The sequence below is a fragment of the Oryctolagus cuniculus genome, chromosome 11 (genome assembly GCF_964237555.1).
Source record: "Oryctolagus cuniculus chromosome 11, mOryCun1.1, whole genome shotgun sequence".
NCBI lineage: Eukaryota > Metazoa > Chordata > Mammalia > Lagomorpha > Leporidae > Oryctolagus > Oryctolagus cuniculus.
The window spans coordinates 77,742,784-77,764,307 of NC_091442.1; the positions used below are offsets into that span (position 1 = coordinate 77,742,784).

The following is a 21,524-nucleotide window of genomic DNA, read 5'->3' on the forward strand; positions in this document are numbered from 1 at the left end:
ACAGAAAGTGCCATTCTCTGGTGAGAATAAGGTGTATTCTGCAACTGTAGGATGAAAAGTTCTGTAGATATCCATTAGGTCCATCTGGTCTACAGTGTCAATTAAATCTGTTGTTTCATTGCTGATTTTCTGTCTGGTTGATCTGTCCACTACTGAAAGTGGGGTATTAAAGTCCCCCATTACTATTGTAGGGGAGTTTTTGTCTCTCTTTACATCCATTAACATTTCTTTTAAATAGCCAGGTGCCCTGTAGTTAGGTGCGTAAGCATTTATTATAGTCACATTTTACTACTGAATTGATTCTTTAATCATTACAGAGTGCCCCTTTTTGTCTCATAACAATTTTTGTGTTAAAGTCTATTTTTTCTGATATTAGGATGGCTACACTAGCTCTTTTTTAGTTTATGCTAGCATGGAATATCTTTTTCTATCCTTTCACATTCAGTCTGCATGTATCTTTGTTGGTGAGATGTGTTTCTTGTATGCAGCAAACAGATGGGTTTTGTTTTGTTTTGTTTCCATTCAGCTAGTCTGTATCTCTTAACTGGAGTGTTGAGGTCATTTACATTCAAGGTGATAAGTAATGACTTGGCCCTGCCATTTTCCCATAAATATTCCTATTATTTACTTTGAATTTCCTTTGTACCTTTACTGGGAGATTTTCTGCCTTCACCTTCTTTCATGATGACCATGTTTCTGTGTGTATCACATCTTTTATAGGCTGGACAAGTATTGACAAATCCTTTTAATTTCTGTTTGTTATGGAAGGTCTTTATTTCACCTTCATTCATAAATGAGAGCTTTGTAGGGTACAGTATTCTGGGTTCACAGTTTTTTCTCTTAATCCCTTGAATATATCTCACCATTCTCTCCTAACCTGTAGGGTTCCTTATGAGAAGTCAGCTGTGAGTCCAATTGGAGATTCTTGGAAAGAAATCTGGTGTTGTGCACATTTCAGAATCTTTTATGTTTTACTGTGGAGAGTTTGACTACAATGTGTCATGGTGAAGATCTTTTCTGGCCATGTTTATTAAGAATTCTATGTGCTTCTTGTACTTGGATGTCCCTTTCTTTCTCCAAATTAGGGAAATTCTCTGTAATTATTTCACTAAAAAGGCTTTTTAATCCATTCTCTTTTTCCACACCTTCAGTAACTCCAAAGACCCATATGTTGGGTCATTTGATAGTATCCCATAGATCTGCCACTGTTTTTTAGTTTTCTGATTTCTTTTTTTTTTTATTTGACTGTAAAATTTCCACAGATTTGTCTTCTAACTTGGATATTCTTTCTTCTGCTTCACCAAGTCTGCTGTTAAGGCTTTCCACTGCATTTTTTATTTGTTCTATTGAATTGTTCATTACCAATATTTCATTTAGATATCTCTTTAAAATATCAATTTCATGAGAAAAATTTTCTTTCAAGTCATGTATGGATCTTTAGTTTGTGTATTTGCTTCTGATTACTTCTGGGTAATCCTAAGATCAATTTTGTGAACTCCATTTCTGGCATTTCTTCAGTCTCTTCATTTTCACATCCTAGTATTTAAGTGTTGCTGTGTTCCTATGGGGGCATCATGTTGTCATCCTTATTCTTGTTTCTTGAATTGCTGCATTTATTTTTAGGCACTTGTGGAGATACTTGTTGGTTTATTTTTTACCCGGTAATGGCTTTTATCTTTGGACTATGCCTCTGTTGATTAGTGAGGTGTCTGCTCTTTTAGTGAAAGAGACATTTTATTACTAATTCAGTCTGATATTTATTTGTACATTTAGATATTGTATGTCTTTTGTAATTCCTTTTTTATTTCCTGTAATTTATCCACCTCTTCCAGAATTCCCAATTTGTTGGCACATATTTGTTCATAATAGTCTCTAACAATACTTTGCATTCCAGTTATATCAGCTGTAAGGAATAATAGTCCATTTTTATTACCACAAAAAATACCTGAGACAGCCTTCATGCTAATGGGACCTATTTTGGTTATAGTTTTGAAAGTTCAAGGATATGGCATCCACGCTAACCAGTTCTGGTTGGAGTCCTTTTCAGTTGCATTACAACATGGTGGATTGCAATGGCAGGAGCACTGTGACAGCAAGTGACCACATTTTGAACAAGTAAGCAGAAAATAAGTGGGCTCAGGATCAGGCTTAAATAACAGTCCTCTTGTAAGAATTACTTTATTCTAAGGGAATGACTCTCAATAACCTAAATCCTCCCACTTAGCTCTACCTCTTAAAGTTTCCACTACAGGGCTGGCATTGTGGCTCAGCATGTTAAGCTACCACTAGCAAGAGTTGAGGGTACAATTTCAAGTCATTGGCACTCTGATTCCAATCCAGAATACTGCTATTATGTGTGGGATGCAGCAGAAAATGACACAATTGTTGGGCCATACGGGAGGACAAGATGGGGTTACTAGTTCCTGACTCCTGGCTTTGGACTGACCCAGACAAGGCTGTTGCAGCCATCTGGGGAGTGAAGCAGTGGATGGAAGATACCTCTCCTTCTCTCTCTTCTCTCTCCCTTTAAAGTAAATAAATGAATAAATCTTAACAATTGATTCCTCAACTTCTTAATACCACTAACCTATGAAAAATCTCTTATGAACCCTTAGGGAATATACAAACTATACTCAAAATATAGCATAATGTCTTATTTTTCCACTTTTATTTGACTTTTTAATAATCTTTCCCTTTCCTGAGACTGCCTGACCAAAATTTTATCAATTTTGTTTGTCTTTCAAAACAAAAAATTACTCTTCATTGATCTTTCAACGTTTTAAACCTCTCTTTTGTATATTAATGCTTTGATCTTTAGTATTTCTTTCCTTCTAGTAACTCTGGGTTAGGTTTTTTCTTGCTTTCATTGTTTTTTGACTTGCACTGTTAAGTTTTTTGAATTCTTTCTCTCTCTCTTTTTTTTTTTTTGATGCAGGTACTTATGGTTATAAACATTCCTTTTGGTCTGAATTTGCTATTTCTCATAGGTTTTGCTACATTAAGTTTACATTTTATTAGTTTGTTTTTTTTACATATTTAAGTGGATGAATAATTTTAAGTTTTTAAAAATGAACTAATTACAACACAACTCAATAGAGTATCACATGCCTTGAATTCCATAGGATTCACACACCTGTGAAAATGATAATTTCAGAACAAATCCTACATCATTTTTCTCATTATTTAGATTTCTTGAAAACAAATATTCATATCATAAAATGAGGGATTCATGGCAAAGATCATAATATAGGAGGAAGAAGGGCATATTGTCATTTATGTGGTATGATTCAGTGAAGCCATATTTATAATGATATATCAAATGATGCGACATTCCCACATATTTTTACTCTAATTTCCACAAATGAGAGAAAACATAATGTTTGTCTTTCTGAGACTGGCTTATTTCACTTAGTATAAAGATTTCTAGTTCTATCAATTTTGTTGCAAATGTCAGGAATTCATTATTACTTATAGTTGAATAATATTACATCATGTATATATACCGCATTTGCTTCATCCAGTCATCAGTTAAGGCACAAGTAAGTTGATTCCATGTGTTTGTTTTGTGACATGAGCTGCTATAAACATGGGAGTACAGAAAACTCTTCCATGTGCTAGCTTCATTTCTCTTGGATCTACTCCCAGGATTGGAATAGTTGGTCATATGGTATATCTATTTTAAGTTTGCTGAGGAATCTCCATATTGTTTTCTATAATGGTTGTACCAATTTATATTCCCACCAACAGTGTATTTGGGTACCGTATTCTCAACAAGATGGCCAGCATTATTTTTCACAATTGATCGTAATGATAGGACTAAGAACCAAAGGGATCACATTTTTCTTTTCTTTCTAAAAAACATTTTATTGAAATACAGTATATATACCAAAAATGCACATAAATGCCTAGATAAATGAGTTTTGGTCCTATAATCACACTCAAAACAAAGACCCATATTAAGAACAGGACATGGGGCTGGCACTGTGGCATAATTGGTAAAACCACCACCTGCAGTGCTGGCATCCCATTCAAGTCCTGGCTGCTCCACTTTCTATCCAGCTCTCTGTGATGGCCTGGGAAAGCAGTGAAAGATGGCCCAAGTCCTTGGGCCTCTGCACCTGCTTGGGAGACCCGGAGGAAGCTCCTGGCTCCTGGCTTTGGATTGGCACAGCTCCAGCCATTGCAGCCATTTGGGGAATGAACCTGCAGATGGAAGACCTCTCTCTCTCTCTCTCTCTCTGCCTCTCCTTCTCTCTCTGTGTAACTCTAACTTTCAAATAAATAAATCTTACAAAAATTTTTTTGTGTTCCTTGCTAGTTCTAGCACCTATGTTATCTCAGTATTACTTTCAATGGAAGTGATTTTTCTCTTTATTATGAATCACATTTTTCTGCTTCTGTTCATATTAGGTAAATTTTATTAGTTTCCTAATACTGTAATTTTGTCATGGTGATTGGTTTATTTGTATACCTATAAATATTCTTGAGCTATCTTCTGGGGTATGGAGGATTCAGTTTCCTAGAGTTCATATGATGCATTTGCTTCACGTTTTTCAAAACATGTTGAGTAGAATGAAAGTGGTGTTTGGGGATAATTATCTCAGTATTGAGGCAAAATTCTTCTACATACTCTACCCACCACCCTGACATTTAAAAATTGTTTCAGCTGGATAGTGAGGACAGGTCCCTACACCCAGCTGTCTGTAAGCCTTGTTATTGTTTTCTCTAGTCCCAGTCCTAGAAGTCTCTTCACATGCACACTCTGAGTAGTACTCTGCTGAATACATGATGAGCACCCTCTGCAGAGCTCCACAGTTGTATCACTGTACAACTTTCATCTCTCCACTACTGCACCCTCTAAACTTCTGCCTCTGTTCTCCCCAGATTTGCAGTTCATACTCTCAACTGTGGGACCCGTCAAGCTTTGCCTGTTTTTCCCTTTTATGAACCATAATCTAGAAACTCCCGAGGAAATAAACTGGAACAAGTGCACAGCTCACATTTTATCCTCCAACTCTCAGGGACATTTTCCTTGGTTTTCTAAAATTTAGTATCTTGAAACTCATTATTTCTGATAATTGTTCCAATTCTTTTGTTTGTTCCACAAAGCAGTGTAAATCTATCCCCGTTATTCCTTTTTGATGAGAAGTGAACTTCTTTTTTTTTTTTTTAATACAGGCAGAGTGGACAGTGAGACAGAGAGAAAGGTCTTCCTTTTTGGCGTTGGTTCACCCTCCAATGGCCGCCGCAGCCGGCGCGCTACAGCCGGCACACGGCACTGATCCGAAGCCAGGAGCCAAGTGTTTCTCCTGGTCTCGCATGGGGTGCAGGGCCCAAGGATTTGGGCCATCCTCCACTGCACTCCCGGGCCATAGCAGAGAGCTGGCCTGGAAGAGTGGCAACCGGGACAGAATCCGGCGCCCCGACTGGGACTAGAACCTGGTGTGCCAGCGCTGCAAGGTGGAGGATTAGCCTAGTGAGCCACGGCGCCGGCCACTTTTTTTTTTTAGATACCAAGAGAGAGGGAGAGAAGAGAGAAGGAGAGAAGGAGGGAGCAATAGCAATAGCAATAGCAACAGCGAGAGACAGAGAGAGAGAGAGAGAGAGAGAGAGAGAGAGAGAGAATCTTTCATTCACTTGTACATTCCCCAAATGGCTGCAATGGCAGGGCCTGGGCCAGGCCAAAGCCAGGTGCCAGGAGCTTCCTCTGGGTCTCCTACATGGGTGGCAGGGGCCCAAACACTTGGGTCATCTGCTGCTGTTTCCCAGGCCATTAGCATGGAGCTGGATCGGAAATGAAGCAGACTGGACATGAACTGTCACCCATATGCCATACCGGCTTTGCAGTCAATGACAAACTGTTGTCCCACTTCCGTGTCCCCTGATTCACTTTTTAACCATGCTTTAATCCCGGACACAGTACTGAACTCCTAGGAAGACCTTTTAAAAAGAGCTCACTTCCTTCTTCCAACTTCCCCACCTGTACAGCTGAATTAATATAGAGTGTTTTGAAGCAAGTCATTTCTATCAGAAGTGTAGCAAACAAAGTAGCACCTTGCATGATTCTCTGTTGACTCTGTTGACTGACAGAATCCTCTGAGGCAAGATACCCTCCAGGACATCAGGACAGAAGTTTTTGTGAAAAAATATAGTTTAACTCCTGCTGAGAAAATTGAAAGAAGGCAATGTCAGGTACCCTGACAATATATAGAATACAATGTGTCTAATATGGCATCAAGGCTGAATCACAGCTTACATATATATATATATATATATATATATATATATATCCGTTGTCTCCAATTATATTGTAAGGATAAAGGAACCTGCCCCCAAATGTGTCCTTCTCCCTTAGCATATATGTATCAGAAATGAGAGCCTATACCTCACTGGCTAATTTACACATAAGTTTAAATAATTAGAAATGAGTTCATTCATCTTATTGATACAATAACTATGACTAGCATAATGTTTTAAGCAAAATAAGGTAAAAATGTCTTGCATTTATGATCCTCTAATATTAAAGTTATAACCATTGTGCATTCTAATGTTATATCTTGTGCTCTCAATGAAACAGTACATTTTGAACCTATATATACTCGATATTTATTTTCACTATTTGCAAAGCTAAAAATGAATCACAATTTAGATATATTTTGAAAATAAAATTTAATGGTGTAATTATTTATGAACCAATTTTTAAAATTTGGTTTCTTAAAAATATATACTTGAGATGTAAAGTTTATTAACTTTTATAAACTTTCAAAATAAAAGGGATCTTTTACTTATCTAGCTTAATCTGATTTTATTAAATAGGAAACTAGCTCCAAGTTGGTCTGCTTGCTCATTGATTGAAAACAAAACTAATCTCTTAATTCTCAGTTCATTGTGATTTATTGTACTATGCTATCAAGCAAATAAAGAGCCTTTGAAATACAGTTGTCGGAACTATTGATTCTAGTTATATCAAAAATATAGAAAAATCACTTCTCGGCCTTTTGGCTAAGATCAAGTGTGTAAAAACATAGAAAGTAATTAATACATTCTTTTATGAAATAGGATAGATTGTTTTGGTAATGAAATTGTCAATTGTATGAACTCAGAAAACTCATTTGTGCAATCATAATCTATTCTGTATCAATCCTCCTTGGATAATTTTGTTTTCCATCTGTAGTGCATCAGTGTTTTCCTGCCCTTTCACTTAGAGAAAGCAGAAAAATTCCATTCTCTCAGTGTTACAAAGGACTAGTAATTCTCTTTGTCTCTTTCTCTCACAATGATGACTTTCCATGCCAATTTTCTTCAATAACTTTGTTCTTTACAACTAAAGGGGAAAAAATACTAATCTAACATCTTTATCAGAGGCAGTTTTTTCAATGAACTCATTAATCTCTATCTTTCTCTTATGATTTAACAAAGATAAGAACATGGCTGAAACTGTAAAATTAAAACTGTAATCATTTACTAGAATATTTCTGAGAAAAATAAATACAAGTGAATTATCACTTTAATTTATAGTCTTATTGGAATTTGTTTGCATGTTATACCAATGGAAAGCATTAAAATGTATTTCCTAAATCATATGGAAGAAATTATGATTTGGGCTATATCTGCTATTTGTCTTTTGATGCATGAGAAGAATTTGTGAATGGAAAAAAAAAACTTCAGGTAGCCTTCATGAAAGTAGCCTTAACAAAATAGTCATTTAAAACTAAATATTATAAATTAGAAAAAAATGGGCCCAAATATTTATGTATATCCTCTTTTTGTCGTTTGACAAAGATTATGGCTGTTCCCATAATACATTGTTTGCATATAATTGATTTTGCATATTTTATTTTAAAATTTATTTCCTTACAGGTAGTTTGGGCCAGTTCATATAAAGTTGGTTGTGCAATTAAAATTTGCCCTAACCTTGGAGAAGCTTCAGCTTCAATATTTGTCTGTAACTATGCACCTTCGTAAGTTATTTTGCTATGAACAATATCTTACATTGAATCAAATGTTAGCAATTGTTTACTAAAAGATCTTATTCTAGAGACAAATATATTTTGTTAAGCAAAGTCTCCCTCTACCATAAGAAATAAATGAGATGGGTGAAAATGGAAGGTGAGGATAGACTATTGCCTTGTGAAAAGAAGAACCAGGGACAAGCATTATGGCACAACAGGTGGAGCTGTCCCTTAGGATACCTGCATTCCAGATCAGAGTCCTGGGACTGACTTCCAATGCCTCAGCGTCAATCCAGTTTCCTGCTATCTGCCTAGAAAGCAACAGATCATGGCCCAGGTACTTGGATTCCTGCCACTCATGTGGGAGACTTAAATGGAGTTCCTAGCTCTTGGCTTCAGCCTGGCCCAGACCAAGCTGTTGTGGAAATTTGAGGGATGAACTAGCATAATGACAATATCACTCTCTGTCTTTGTCCCTCTCCCTCTCCCTTTCCCTTCCTTCCTTCTTCCCTCTCTGTGTGTCTGTCAAATAAATGAATAAACTAAATTCTTTTAAAAATATGAAATATTTAAACATGAGAGTAAGAATGATGGAATCCTCCTTTAGTAAAAACAGAGAGGGAGGGGCAGGTGCTGTTGTGTAACAGGTAAAACTGCCATCTGCAGTGCCAGCATCCTATATGGGTACTGCTTCAATACTGTGCCGCTCCACTTCTGATCCAGCTCTCTGCTATGGCCTGGGAAAGCAGTGAAAGATGGCCCAAATCCTTGGGACCCTGCACCAGCATGAGAAGCACCTAGCTCCTGGCTTCAGATTGACCTAGCTCAGGCCATTGCAGCCATTTGGGGAGTGAACCAGCAGATGGAAAATCTTTCTCTCCCTCTTTGCTCGCTCTCTCTCTCTCTCTCTCTCTGCCTCTCTGGAACTCTACCTTTTAAATAAATTTTTAAAAAAAGAGAGAGGGAGAAAGTGAAAGAAATAATATAAAAGGCATTGACACAAATTAAATAATGGAACACAAAAATTTTGACAGATGTTCTCTAATATAATGTAAGTGGAATGAGAACATAACTGCGAATGACAGTAAACCACATTATTCAATTTTTTTTCTTTTTTTAAGATTTATTTATTTATTTGAAAGTCAGAGTTACACAAAGAGAGAATTCCATCCACTGGTTCACTCCCCAGTTGGCCGCAACAGCCAGAGCTGCGCTTATCCGAAGCCAGGAGCCAGTAGCTTCCTCCAGGTTTTCCCACATGGGTGTAGGGGCCCAAGCACTTGGGCCATTTTCTATTGCTATCCCAGGCCATAGCAGAGTGTTGTATGGGAAATGGAGCAGTGGGGACTTGAACCAGCACCCATATGGGATGCTGGCACTGCAGGTGGCTGCTTTATCTGCTACACCACAACACCGGCCTCCACATTCTTCATTAAAAATAACTATATAAGCATTGATGATAATTCTGTATCTAAACTGAAATATAACAAATATAAATAAAATAAAACAAATATAACAAAATAAAAAAGATGAAATTCTACAACTCTACTCCTAATTGAAATACAAAAGGAAGAATATAAATAGATTTAATAACCCAATTTTTCAACAAAGATTTAAAAATAAAATATACAAAAGATGAGAGCATGAGAGCACATTTTCAATATACATGTTGGCAAAGAGAAGGTGAAATATTCCAAGATTATTATGGAGATATATAAAGTACATCTTTAAAAGCAAAAACAAGAACTACAAATATATTGTCAAAGCTTGAAATAGAAAATAATTTTATAGATAACAAAGACGTTGCAGAATTGCTGACCCTTATTTGTTACCATGTTTTTCTTAAGACGGATCACCTGAATTTGAATTGGAAAGAGGAAAATAATAGTAGATTGCTGCTCAAGATTTGATGAAAAAGCAGTAGAGAACCGTGTTGTTTCGAATATGCTAAAATTGGAAGGTCCAAAAGTTATATGCACTAATGTTTTCTTAAATGTCTTGTGAAAGCATAAGAGGATATTGCTGCACCACGTTTTGGCTAAGTATTAGAGATGAATATACTCTAACACATGAAGCAGCAACCAAAAAGATAAAACAGACAAAATACCTAAAGCAACAGTTTTCAACACGGTGGCCAGACTGGGATTCCTGAGCAGTAGAAGGCAGACAAAGTTAGCCCAGAATTGCCTCAGCTTTGCTTGGAAACACTTTTTAGGCTGTGGCACATGGAGGGCACAGCGTGGGGGACCAAGAGTTGGTTGGACTTGCTGAGTTAAAGAAATGGAGTTAGAGGTCCAGGAAACCAGCACAGCTAGAGTTCATGGAACAGAGTACCCAGGAAAAAAGAACTCAGAGAGAATCCTAGAGATCTGCAAAGGATATTCTTTAATTACTGAGCAGAGTACTGATTAGTACATATTTGATAAGGGTCAGAACCACCTGAAGTAGTTATTAGAAACTTCTGGGATGCACATAGGAAAAGAAGTAACTACTCTATAGACTCACCTAAAAATTCATAAAGCAAGGTCTGAGAGGATCAACACGTTCACACATAACTTGACTGTATCCCAGAAGAGAACTCAAGGATATCTGTAGGATTCATTTATATCCAGCTCTTGGCATTTACAATTTTTGCATCTAATCAAATATTACCAAGCAGGAAAATATGACTTATAATGAGAAAAAAAATCCATCTGCTGAAACTGATGCAAAATTGAAATAGATGTTAGAATTAGTAAAGAAAGGCATTAAAATGGTTTTTACCAGAATTTTCCAAATTTTGAAAAGTTGGGCAGAGGTTTAAAAGATACTGAAAATAGGAAACCACAATGTCTGAGATAAAAAGTTAAGGCAGGTTAGACATTCTAGGAGATATTAGTGAATTCAAAACCATAACCACAGAAATTTTCTTAAGATTATTTATAATGCTCTGCCATATTTGTAGTCTGTAAAAGAAAAATAGCAAAATGCATATTGTCAAGGGCACATGACACATTTACCAAGGTAGATCACATTCTGGGCCATAAAATAAGTAAATAAAATTAAATAGTAAGATTATACAAAATATCCAACCACACTGAATTATTACAAATGTAACAGAATGGTTCTTAGAAATTTCCAATATTTGAGTAACAACACAGTTCTACATAACCCAAGTCAGAGCAAAAACAACAAAGGAAGTTACAGTGTGCTTTAATCTGAATGTAAGTAAAAATGGACTGTAGAATGCTGTTAAATTAGGAACTTAATGCAAAAATTTATGGCACTACAAGCCCATGATGAGATGGATAATGGTTTAAAATCAATGACTTCATCTTGTATTTAAGAAACTAGTGAGAAGCAGAGAATGAAACCCAAAGCAAAAAGAGTAAATGAAATAATAAAAACAAAATCATAAATAAATTAAATTGCCAGCAGAAAACAGAGAAACCCAAAGCTTGTCTGATAAAAAAAAAACTGATATTCTTCAATCCACAATGATCAGAAAAAAGACAAAAAATAACAATATTAAGAAATAAAGAGGTGGGGCTGACACTGTTGGCGTAACAAGTAAACCAGCTGCACTGCCAGCATCCCATATGAGCACCAGGTCGAGTCCCAGCTGTTCCACTTCTGATCCAGCTCTCTGCTATGGCCTGGGAAAGCAGTGGAAGATGGCCCAAGTGCTTGGGCCCCTGCACCTGCGTAGGAGACCTGGAAGAAGCTCCTGGCTCCTGGCTTCGGATTGGCCCAGCTCCGGCCATTGGGGCCATTTGGAGAGTGAACCAGCTGATGGAAGACCTCTCTCTTTTTCTTCCTCTGCCTCTCTGTAGCTCTGCCTTTCAAATAAATAAATCTTTAAAAAAGAAAAGAAGATTTGGGGAAATGGGCTTAAAGTAAGTTAATTTTAAAAAGATAAAGAGCTATAGCACTACTTATTTCATGGATATTAAAATGAAAATAAGAAAATATTAACAATATATGTCTGCCAATGAACTTTGCAACTTGAATTAAATGGAAAATGCCTCAAAAGATACAAATTACAAAGAAGAAATAAAGAGAAAACAACAGAACAATATCTTTCTGAAATACACAAAAATTCTATGCAAAATTCAGCAACTGAATCCTAAAACACGTATATGAAGCTGATAAACTATGTCTAAATGGGGTTCATACCATGAAAGCAGGAATTTTTTTTAAAGACTTATTTGTGTATATGAAATGCAGAGTTAGAGAAAGAGAGAGAGAGCTATTCATTTGCTGGTTCACTCCCCAAATGGCCATAACAGCTGGAGCATGGTTGGTTAGAAGCCAGAAGCCAGAAGCTTCTTCCAGATCTCCGACGTGGGTGCAGATGCCCAAATACTTGGGCCATCTTCCTCTGCTTTACCAAGCACTTTATAAAGGAGCTGGATTGGAAGCGGAGCAGCTGGGACTCAAACTGGCTCCCATATGGGATGCCAGTACCACAGATGGCAGTTATACCTGCTATGCCACAGTGGCAGCTCCAGGACTGGTTTAATATTCTAAAATCAGTCAAGGTAATTAACAATATTAATCAACCTGAAAATAAAGATTATCTGATCATCTCAGTTGATTCCGATAAAGCTAAAGATATTCCTGATAAAATGCCTCAGCAAACTAAAAATAGATAATATCTTAAACCTTTCAATAGAGGACATCTGTGAGATATTTACAGTGAAAATTACAAGTAATAGCAAAAATCTTTTCTTGTTAATCACCAAGCAGTAAACATATTAGGCATTGCATGCCACACAGTCTCAGTTATATATTCATCTTTATTTTTGCTTTGTTTACAAAAATCATTTAAAACATTTCAAAAAAATCTCAAATCTTAGCTTACATAGTGCACAAAAACAGATATATAGAAAACCCAGTGTAATCTACCAAATCTTTTTTTTTTTTTTTTTTTTTTTTTTTGACATGCAGAGTGGACAGTGAGAGAGAGAGACAGAGAAAGGTCTTCCTTTCCTTTGATTCAACCATCAACAGCCTCTGCGGCCAGCGCACCATGCTGATCCTAAGCCAGGAGCCAGGTGCTTCCTCCTGGTCTCCCATGGGGTGCAGGGCCCAAGCACCTGGGCCATCCTCCACTGCACTCCCTGGCCACAGCAGAGAGCTGGCCTGGAAGAGGGGCAACCAGGACAGAATCCGGCACCCCGACTGGGACAAGAACCCAGTGTGCCTGCGCCACAGGCGGAGGATTAGCCTTTTGAGCCGCGGCGCCAGCCCCAAATCTCTTCTAAAACTAGAAAGTCTGTTTGGCACGTTTATGCGATTAAAGATCATCATACAAAATCCAACGTTTGTATACTAGCAATAAACAATCAAAAATTGAATCAAAATAACAATATAATTTATAACAGCCTCAAAAATAAATATTATTTAGGGATAGACCAGGCAGAAAAGGAGAAAGAGCTATGCACTATGGACTACATAAAGACTCATGAAAGAGATTAAGAAAAACACAAAGAATTAGAAATACACATTTTTTATGAGTTAGAAAACTTGTGGAACTATAGATTAAATGTAATCCTACTAGAAATCACAGCAGACTTTTATTATATAAATTGAAAAACTGTCCAGAAAATTTGTATGGAAAATTTCAGGTTTTAATGCAATGGACTTAGAATAACTAAAATAATTTGATAATGAACAAATTTGAAGGGCTAATACTTTTCCAAAATGACTAAAATTATAGAATAATCACAATATTGTGGGATTGGTATAAAGTCAGACAAATAGATCAGTGAAACAAAATAGAGTCCAATAATAAATCCACGCACAATTGGCCACAGTAGTTCAATTGATTTTTCACAAGACACAAAGGCAATGCAATGTGGTGAAAAAACTAGATTTGTCAATAAGTGGCACTGAAACAATTAGTCACCCACATGAGGAAGAAAGATAACTTCAATATATACAGTATAGAAAAATTAACACAAAATGGATCACAAACCTAAATATAAAACCTAAAAATATAAAAATTTTCAAAGAAAACATACACAAAAATGTTTGTGACTTTTAGACAGTCACAGCCACTACAACTAAGACACGGTCCAAAAAGAGCAAATTGATAAACTAGATATCTTTAAAATTAAAAAAAAATATATTGCTCTTCAGAGATACTGATAAAAAGAATGAAAAGAGAAGGCATAGACTCAAAGTCTGCAAAGGCTACACCAAATAAATGATTTATACTGAAAATATAGGAAGAAATTTCACAAATCATATTAAGAAAACTTAAAACTTTTTCAAATTTATTTATTTTACTCAAAAGGCAAACATACAGAGATAGCCCTCTGAGCCTCCCATGTTGAGTAGCAGGAACCCAAAGAGCTCAACCATCACCTACTCCATATCAGGATGATCTTTAGCAGAAAACTGGAATCAGAAGAAGAGTCAGGATTTGAACCCAAGCACCCAGATATGGTTTATGGACATTCCCAGCAGCATCTTAATTGCTGTTCCAAACACCTGCCCTTCAATTAAAAAAAAAAAATGGACAAAAGACTTAACAACATATAAAGGCACCAAACGATCATATAAAAATGTTCAATATCATTAGTCTTTAGTGAAATACAAAGTAACCACAACAATGCCTAGAGACTGGCCACTCCAGTTGCTAGAAGGGGATGTGAAAGACTTGTAATTCTCACTCTCAATAGATGTGTGCATGTAAAAAGACTTATACATGAACAAAATGTTCATAGCAACTGTTTCTGAGGTAGTTCAAAACTTGGACAACTCAAATGTCCAACAATGGGTGAAAGAATAAATAACTTTTAGTTAAGCCCTTGGGTATTTTTCTTTATGTAACTAAGTAAATAAAGTATACTTTTTAAAGTATTCTACAGACACAGAGGTGATAACCAATTATATATATATATATATATATATATATATATAGGCTATTGAAAGTCAGCTTGTTCAGCTTGTTGCCTATCAACTCTTTTTGCTACATAATCAAATAGAAAGAGGTAAGAATTGCACTTTTTTAAAATTTATTTAACAAGTAGAGCTATAGACAGTGAGAGAGAGAGGCAGAGAGAAAGGTCCTCCTTCTGTTGGTTCACTCCCCAAATGACTGCACGCAGATGCAGGGACCTAAGCACTTGGGCCATCCTCCATTGCCCTCCCGGGCCACAGCAGAGAGCTGGACTGGAAATGGAGCAACCGGGACTAGAACCCGGCACCCACATGGGATACAGGCGCCACAGGTGAAGGATTAGCCAAGTGAGCCACGGCGCTGGCCCCAAAGAATTGCACTTTTTTTTTTTTTTTTTTTGACAGGCAGAGTGGACAGTGAGAGAGAGAGACAGAGAAAAAGGTCTTCCTTTTGCCATTGGTTCACCCTCCAATGGCCACTATGGCCGGCACACCGCGCTGATCCGAAGGCAGGAGCCAGGTGCTTCTCCTGGTCTCCCATGGGGTGCAGGACCCTAGCACTTGGGCCATCCTCCACTGCACTCCCGGGCCACAGCAAAGAGCTAGCCTGGAAGAGGGGCAACCAGTACAGAATCCAGCGCCCCGACCGGGACTAGAACCTGGTGTGCTGGCGCCGCTAGGTGGAGGATAAGCCTATTGAGCCACGGCGAATTGCACTTTTAAAAGCGAAACCTAGATGTTTTAATTTCAACTTAAATTTCACCTACTCAGTTTACAAAATGAAGAAATAATCATAGTGACTATGAAAAAGTTTGACTATATATGATAGCTATTTTGGGTTCAAATCATTTTGAATTTTATGAAATATTCAAGATTCTAACTGCCATGTGAATTAGGGATATCCTATAAATAACACTGTTAACAGTTCCTTTGGATAACAGAAGAAAGCATAAAATTGGGACAAAAAATTTGCTTTTCTTTTAAACATTCATGATTTAGTGATTCCAACAACTTGTATTTGAAAATTGGTAATCAATGTTTCTCTTTTCACAGAGGAAATTTTCGAAATCAACACCCCTACAAAACAGGAGCTCCTTGTTCTCTGTGTGAAGAAAAAGAGGAATGTGTAAAGAAGCTCTGCCGTAAGCAAAAAAGAAAAATAAATGATTACATTTATTTGAAGAATAAAGCTTCCATAAATTCATTACTTGTTAAAATGTGGCTCCTTAAGTTTATAATTTATAACAAGATTTGACAGCTACAATACAATAATATAAATAATTTGTCATAAATGATCATATTTGAATTTAGATTATCCTTCCTCCTCAAGCTAAGGGACAGACAGTAAAACTGTGATCCAATTTGCTGTTGCACTCCACAAGATTATTGACTGAAATCATTCTTTTTTTTATATATATTTTCTTATTTATTTATTTGACAGGCAGAGTGGACAGTGAGAGAGAGAGAAAGAGAGAAAGGTCTTCCTTTTGCCGTTGGTTCACCCTCCAATGGCCGCCACGGCTGGCACGCTGCGGCCGGCGCACCGCGCTGATCTGATAGCAGGAGCCAGGTACTTCTCCTGGTCTCCCATGCGGGTGCAGGGCCCAAGCACTTGGGCCATCCTCCACTGCCTTCCCAGGCCACAGCAGAGAGCTGGCCTGGAAGAGGGGCAACCGGGACAGAATCCGGCGCCCCGACCAGGACTAGAACCTGGTGTGCCGGCGCCACAAGGCGAAGGATTAGCCTAGTGAGCCACGGTGCCGGCCTTTATTTATTTTTAAACTTTTATTTAATAAATATAAATTTCCAAAGTACAATTTTTGTATTGTAGCGGCTTTTCCCCCCATAACCTCCCTCTCACCCGCAACCATCCCATCCGCCACACCCTCTCCCGTCCCATTCTTCATCAAGATTCATTTTCAATTATCTTCATATATAGAAGATCACCTAAGTATATATTAAGTGAAGATTTCAACAGAGTGCACCCATAGACACACAAAGTATAGAGTACTGTTTGAGTAGTAGTTTTGCCATTAATTCACACGGTACCACACATTAAAGACAGAGATCCTACATGGGGAGTCGGTGCACAGTGACTCCTGTTGTTGATTTAACAATTGACACTCTTATTTATGATGTCAGTAATCACCCGAGGCTCTTGTCATGAGCTGCCAAGGCTATAGAAGCCTCTTCACTTCACAAACTCTGATTTTATTTAGACAAGGCCATAATCAAAGTGGAAGTTCTCTCCTCCCTTCAGAGAAAGGTACCTCCTTTTTCGATGGCCCATTCTTGATCTCTTTGTAGATTCTGGTTACAAACCTTTATCTGTTGCATAGTTTGCAAATATTTTCTCCCATTCTGTTGATTGCCTCTTCACTTCCCTTGCTGTTTCTTTTGCAGTACAGAAACTTCTCAATTTGATGCAATCCCAATTGTTAATTTTGGCTTTGACTGCCTGTGCCTCCAGGGTCTTCTCCAAGAAGTCTTTGCCTGTGCCTATATCTTGCAGGGTTTCTTCGATGCTCTCTAATAATTTAATGGTGTCGGGTTGTAGATTTAGATCTTTAATCCATGTTGAGTGGATTTTTTGTGTAAGGTGTAAGGTAGGGGTCTTGCTTCATGATTCTGCACGTTGAAATCCAGTTTTCCCAGCACATTTGTTGAATAGACTGTCCTTGCTCCAGGGATTGGTTTTGGATCCTTGATCAAATATAAGTTGGCTGTAGATGTTTGGATTGATTTCTGGTGTTTCTATTCTGTTCCTTTGGTCTATCCATCTGTTTCTGTACAGTACCATGCTGTTTTGAAAACAACTGCCCTGTAGTATGTCCTGAAATCTGGTATTGTGATGCCTCCAGCTTTGTTTCTGTTGTGCAAGATTGCTTTAGCTATTCGAGGTCTCCTGTGCCTCCATATGAATTTCAGCATCATTTTTTCTAGATCTGACAAGAATGCCTTTGGTATTTTGATTGGTATCGCGTTGAATCTATAAATTGCTTTTGGGAGAATGGACATTTTGATGATATTGATTCTTCCAATCCATGAGCATGGAAGATTTTTCCATTTTTTAGTATCCTCTTCTATTTCTTTCTTTAAGATTTTTAATTATCATAGAGATCTTTGACATCTTTGGTTAAGTTTATTCCAAGATATTTGATTGTTTTTGTAGCTATTGTGAATGGGATTGATCTTAGAAGTTCTTTCTCAGCTGTGTCATTGCCTGTGTATACAAAGGCTGTTGATTTTTGTTCATTGATTTTTATATCCTGCTACTTTGCCAAACACTTCTATGAGTTCCAATAGTCTCTTAGTAGAGCTCTTTGGATCCTGTAAATAAAGAATCATATCATCTACAAAGAGGGATAGTTTGAGTTCTTCCTTCCCAATTTGTACCCTTTTAATTTCTTTTTCTTGCCTAATGGTTCTGACTAAAGCTACCAGTACTATATTGAATAGCAGTGGTGAGAGTGAGCATCCCTGTCTGGTACCAGATCTCAGTGGAAATGCTTCCAACTTTTCCTCATTCAATAGGATGCTGGCTGTGGGTTTTTCATAAATTGCTTTGATTATATTGAGGAATGTTCCTTCTATACCCAATTTGCTTAGAGTTTTCATCATGAAAGGGTGTTGTATTTTATCAAATGCTTTCTCTGCATCTCCTGAGATAATCATATGGTTTTTCTTCTCCAGTTTGTTGATGTGGTGTCACATTGAATGACTTGCAAACATTGAACCATACCAGGGATAAATCCCACTTGGTCTGGGTGGATGATCTTTCTGATGTGTTGTTGCATTCTATTGGCCAGAATTTTATTGAGGATTTTTGTGTCTATGTTCATCAGGGAAATTGGCCTGCAATTTTCTTTCAATGCTGCATCTTTTTCAGGTTTAGGAATTAATGTGAGGCTGACTCCACAGAAAGAATTTGAGAGGATTCCCTTTCTTTCAATTGTTCTGAATAGTCTGAGAAGAATTGGAGTTAGTTCTTTTTTAAATGTCTGGTAGAATTCAGCAGTGAATCCATCTGGTCCTGGGTTTTTCTTTGTTGGGAGGGCCTTTATTACTGATTCAATCTCTCACTCAGTTATGGATCTGTTTAGGTTTTCTATGCCTTCATGGTTCAATTTAGGTAGGTTGTATGTGTCCAGCAATCTATCCATTTCTGATAGATTTCCCTGTTTGCTGGCTTACAACTCTTTGTAGTAATTTCTGATGACTCTATTTCTGTGGTGCCTGTTTTTACATTCCCTTTTTCATCTCTGATTTTATTGATTCAGGTTTTTTCTCTCCTGTTTTTCATTAGTTGGGCCAATGCTGTGTAAATTTTGTTTATTTTTTCAAAAAACTAGCTATTCATTTTGCTGATCTTTTGTAATTTTTTTTGGATGGATTGAATTCTCTTGATTTCTTCTCTGATTTTAATTATTTCTATTCTCCTACTAGTTTTCTTTCTTTCTTTCTTTCTTTTGGGGGGGGGCATCTGGTTTGCTGCAGTTTTTCTAGATCCTTGAGATGCACTGATAGCTCACTTGTTTGGTGCCTTTCCAATTTCTTAATGCAGGCACCTATTGCTATACACTTTCCTCTTAACACTGCTTTTGCTGTATCCCATAAGTCTTGATATGCTGTGTTGTTATCTTCATTTGCTTCCAGAAAGTTTTTGATTTCTCTTTTGATTTCTTCTGTGACCCACTGTTCATTCAAGAGCATGTTGCTCAGTCTCCATGTGTTTGCATATGCTCTAGAGATTTCTGAGTTACTAATTTCCAGCTTCATTCCATTGTGATCTGAGAAGATGCATTGTATGATTTTGATTCTTTTGAAATTGCTGAGACTTGCTTTATGGCCTAGTATGTGGTCAATCCTAGAGAAGGTTCCATGCACTGCTGAGAAGAATATGTATTCTTCAAGTGTAGAATGAAAAGTTCTGTAGATATCTGTTATATCCTTTTGGTCTATAGTGTTGATTAAATCTGCTGTTTCCTTGTTGATTTTCTGTCTTGTTGATCTGTCCATTGCTGAAAGTGGAGTATTGAAGCCCCCAATACTATTGTATTGGAGTCTAAGTCTCCCTTTAAGTCCCTTAACATATCTTTTATATAACCCGGTTCCCTGTAATTAGATGTATATACGTTTATAATAGTTACATCTTCCTATTGAATTGATCCCTTAATCATTATATAGTGCCCCTCTTTGTCTCTCTTAACAGTTTGTGTTAAAGTTTATTTTGTCTGATATTAAGATGGCTACGCCAGCTCTTTTTTGATTTCTGTTGGCATGGAATATCTTTGTCTAACCTTTCACTTTCAGTCTACATGCACCTTTGTTGGAAAGATGCGTTTCTTGTAAGCAGCAAATAGATGGACTTTGTTTTTTAATCCATTCAGCCAGTCTGTGTCTTTTAACTGGAGAGCTGAGGCCATTTACATTCAATGTGACTATTGGTAAATAGTAACTTTGCCCTGCCATTTTTCCAAAGATACTTCTAATATATACTTTGAACTTCCTGTAATCTTTTACTGAGAGATTTTCTTCCTTTACCTTCTTTCGTATCGATGACCATGTTTCTGTGTTTCTGTGTGCAACACATCTTTAAGCATCTTTTGCAGGGCTGGACGAGTGGTGACAAATTCTTTAATTTCTGTTTACTATGAAAGGTCTTTATTTCATCTTCATTCACAAATGAGAGCTTTACAGGATATAATATTCTGGGATAGCAGTTTTTTTCTCTTAGTACTTAGGCTATATCTTGCCATTCCCTTCTAGCCTGTAGGATTTCTGATGAGAAGTCTGCTGTGAGTCTAATTGGAGATCTTCTGAGAGTAATCTGATGTTTCTCTCTTGCACATTTTTCTTTTTGATATGTTTTCTTTATGTTTCACTGTGGTGAGTTTGATTATAATGTGTTGTTGTGAGGATCTCTTCTGGTCATGTTTATTGGGAGTTCTGTGTGCTTCCTGTTCTTGGATGTCTCTTTCTGTCTCCAAACCTGGGAAGTTTTCGCTAGTATCTCACTAAAAAGGCCTTCAAATCCTTTCTCTCTCTCCATGTCTTCAGGAACTGCTAGAACCCAAATGTTGGGTTTTTTTTTCATAATATCTTGTAGATTCCCAACAATATTTTTTAGATTTCTAATTTCCTCTTCTTTTCTTTGGTTTGACTGTATACTTTCCTCTGCTCTGTCTTCTAAGTCCAATATTCTCTCTTCTATCTCACTGATTCTGTTTTTAAAGCTCTCAACTGTGTTTTTCATTTGTTCTATTGAATTCTTCATTTCATTTTGATTTCTCTTCAATATCAATTTCATGTTCTACTAAATTCCTCATTTCATTTTGATTCCTCCTTAAGATTTCATTTTCATGAGAGAGATTTTCTGTCATGTTGAAATGCTTCTTATTTATGTTTGTTTGCATTCAACTCTTTTTTCTAGTTGTTATTAGAATAATGACTGATTCAATGTCCAAATGAATTCTGATTTAAAACAAATATGCTTCTCTTCCATCATCAGCATTTGAGTTCTTAAACAAAGATTCTTTTAAGGGTCAATGTATAAATTCTTGGTGAAAGAAAAGTGAAAATTGTGAATGGAGGCAATGACGAGTACCAGGAAAGAAGACAGACACAAAAATAATGCATTTGAAATTATTGTAATTATATAATGCTCAACATCAGGCAATATCA

General features: G+C 36.9%; 1 protein-coding gene across 5 annotated transcripts in view; it reads left to right on the forward strand.

The window, feature by feature from the left end:
• The window catches only part of LOC100355280 (GLIPR1-like protein 1), a 49,530-nt gene that overhangs the window by 23,515 nt on the left and 4,491 nt on the right, over nucleotides 1-21,524 (forward strand). For all 5 annotated transcript variants that reach the window (XM_070051469.1, XM_070051470.1, XM_070051472.1 and 2 more), the window contains exons 3-4: nucleotides 7,861-7,961; nucleotides 15,894-15,982. In XM_070051469.1, coding sequence (XP_069907570.1) covers nucleotides 7,861-7,961; nucleotides 15,894-15,982 — 190 coding nt within the window. The remainder of the gene's footprint in view (nucleotides 1-7,860; nucleotides 7,962-15,893; nucleotides 15,983-21,524) is intronic.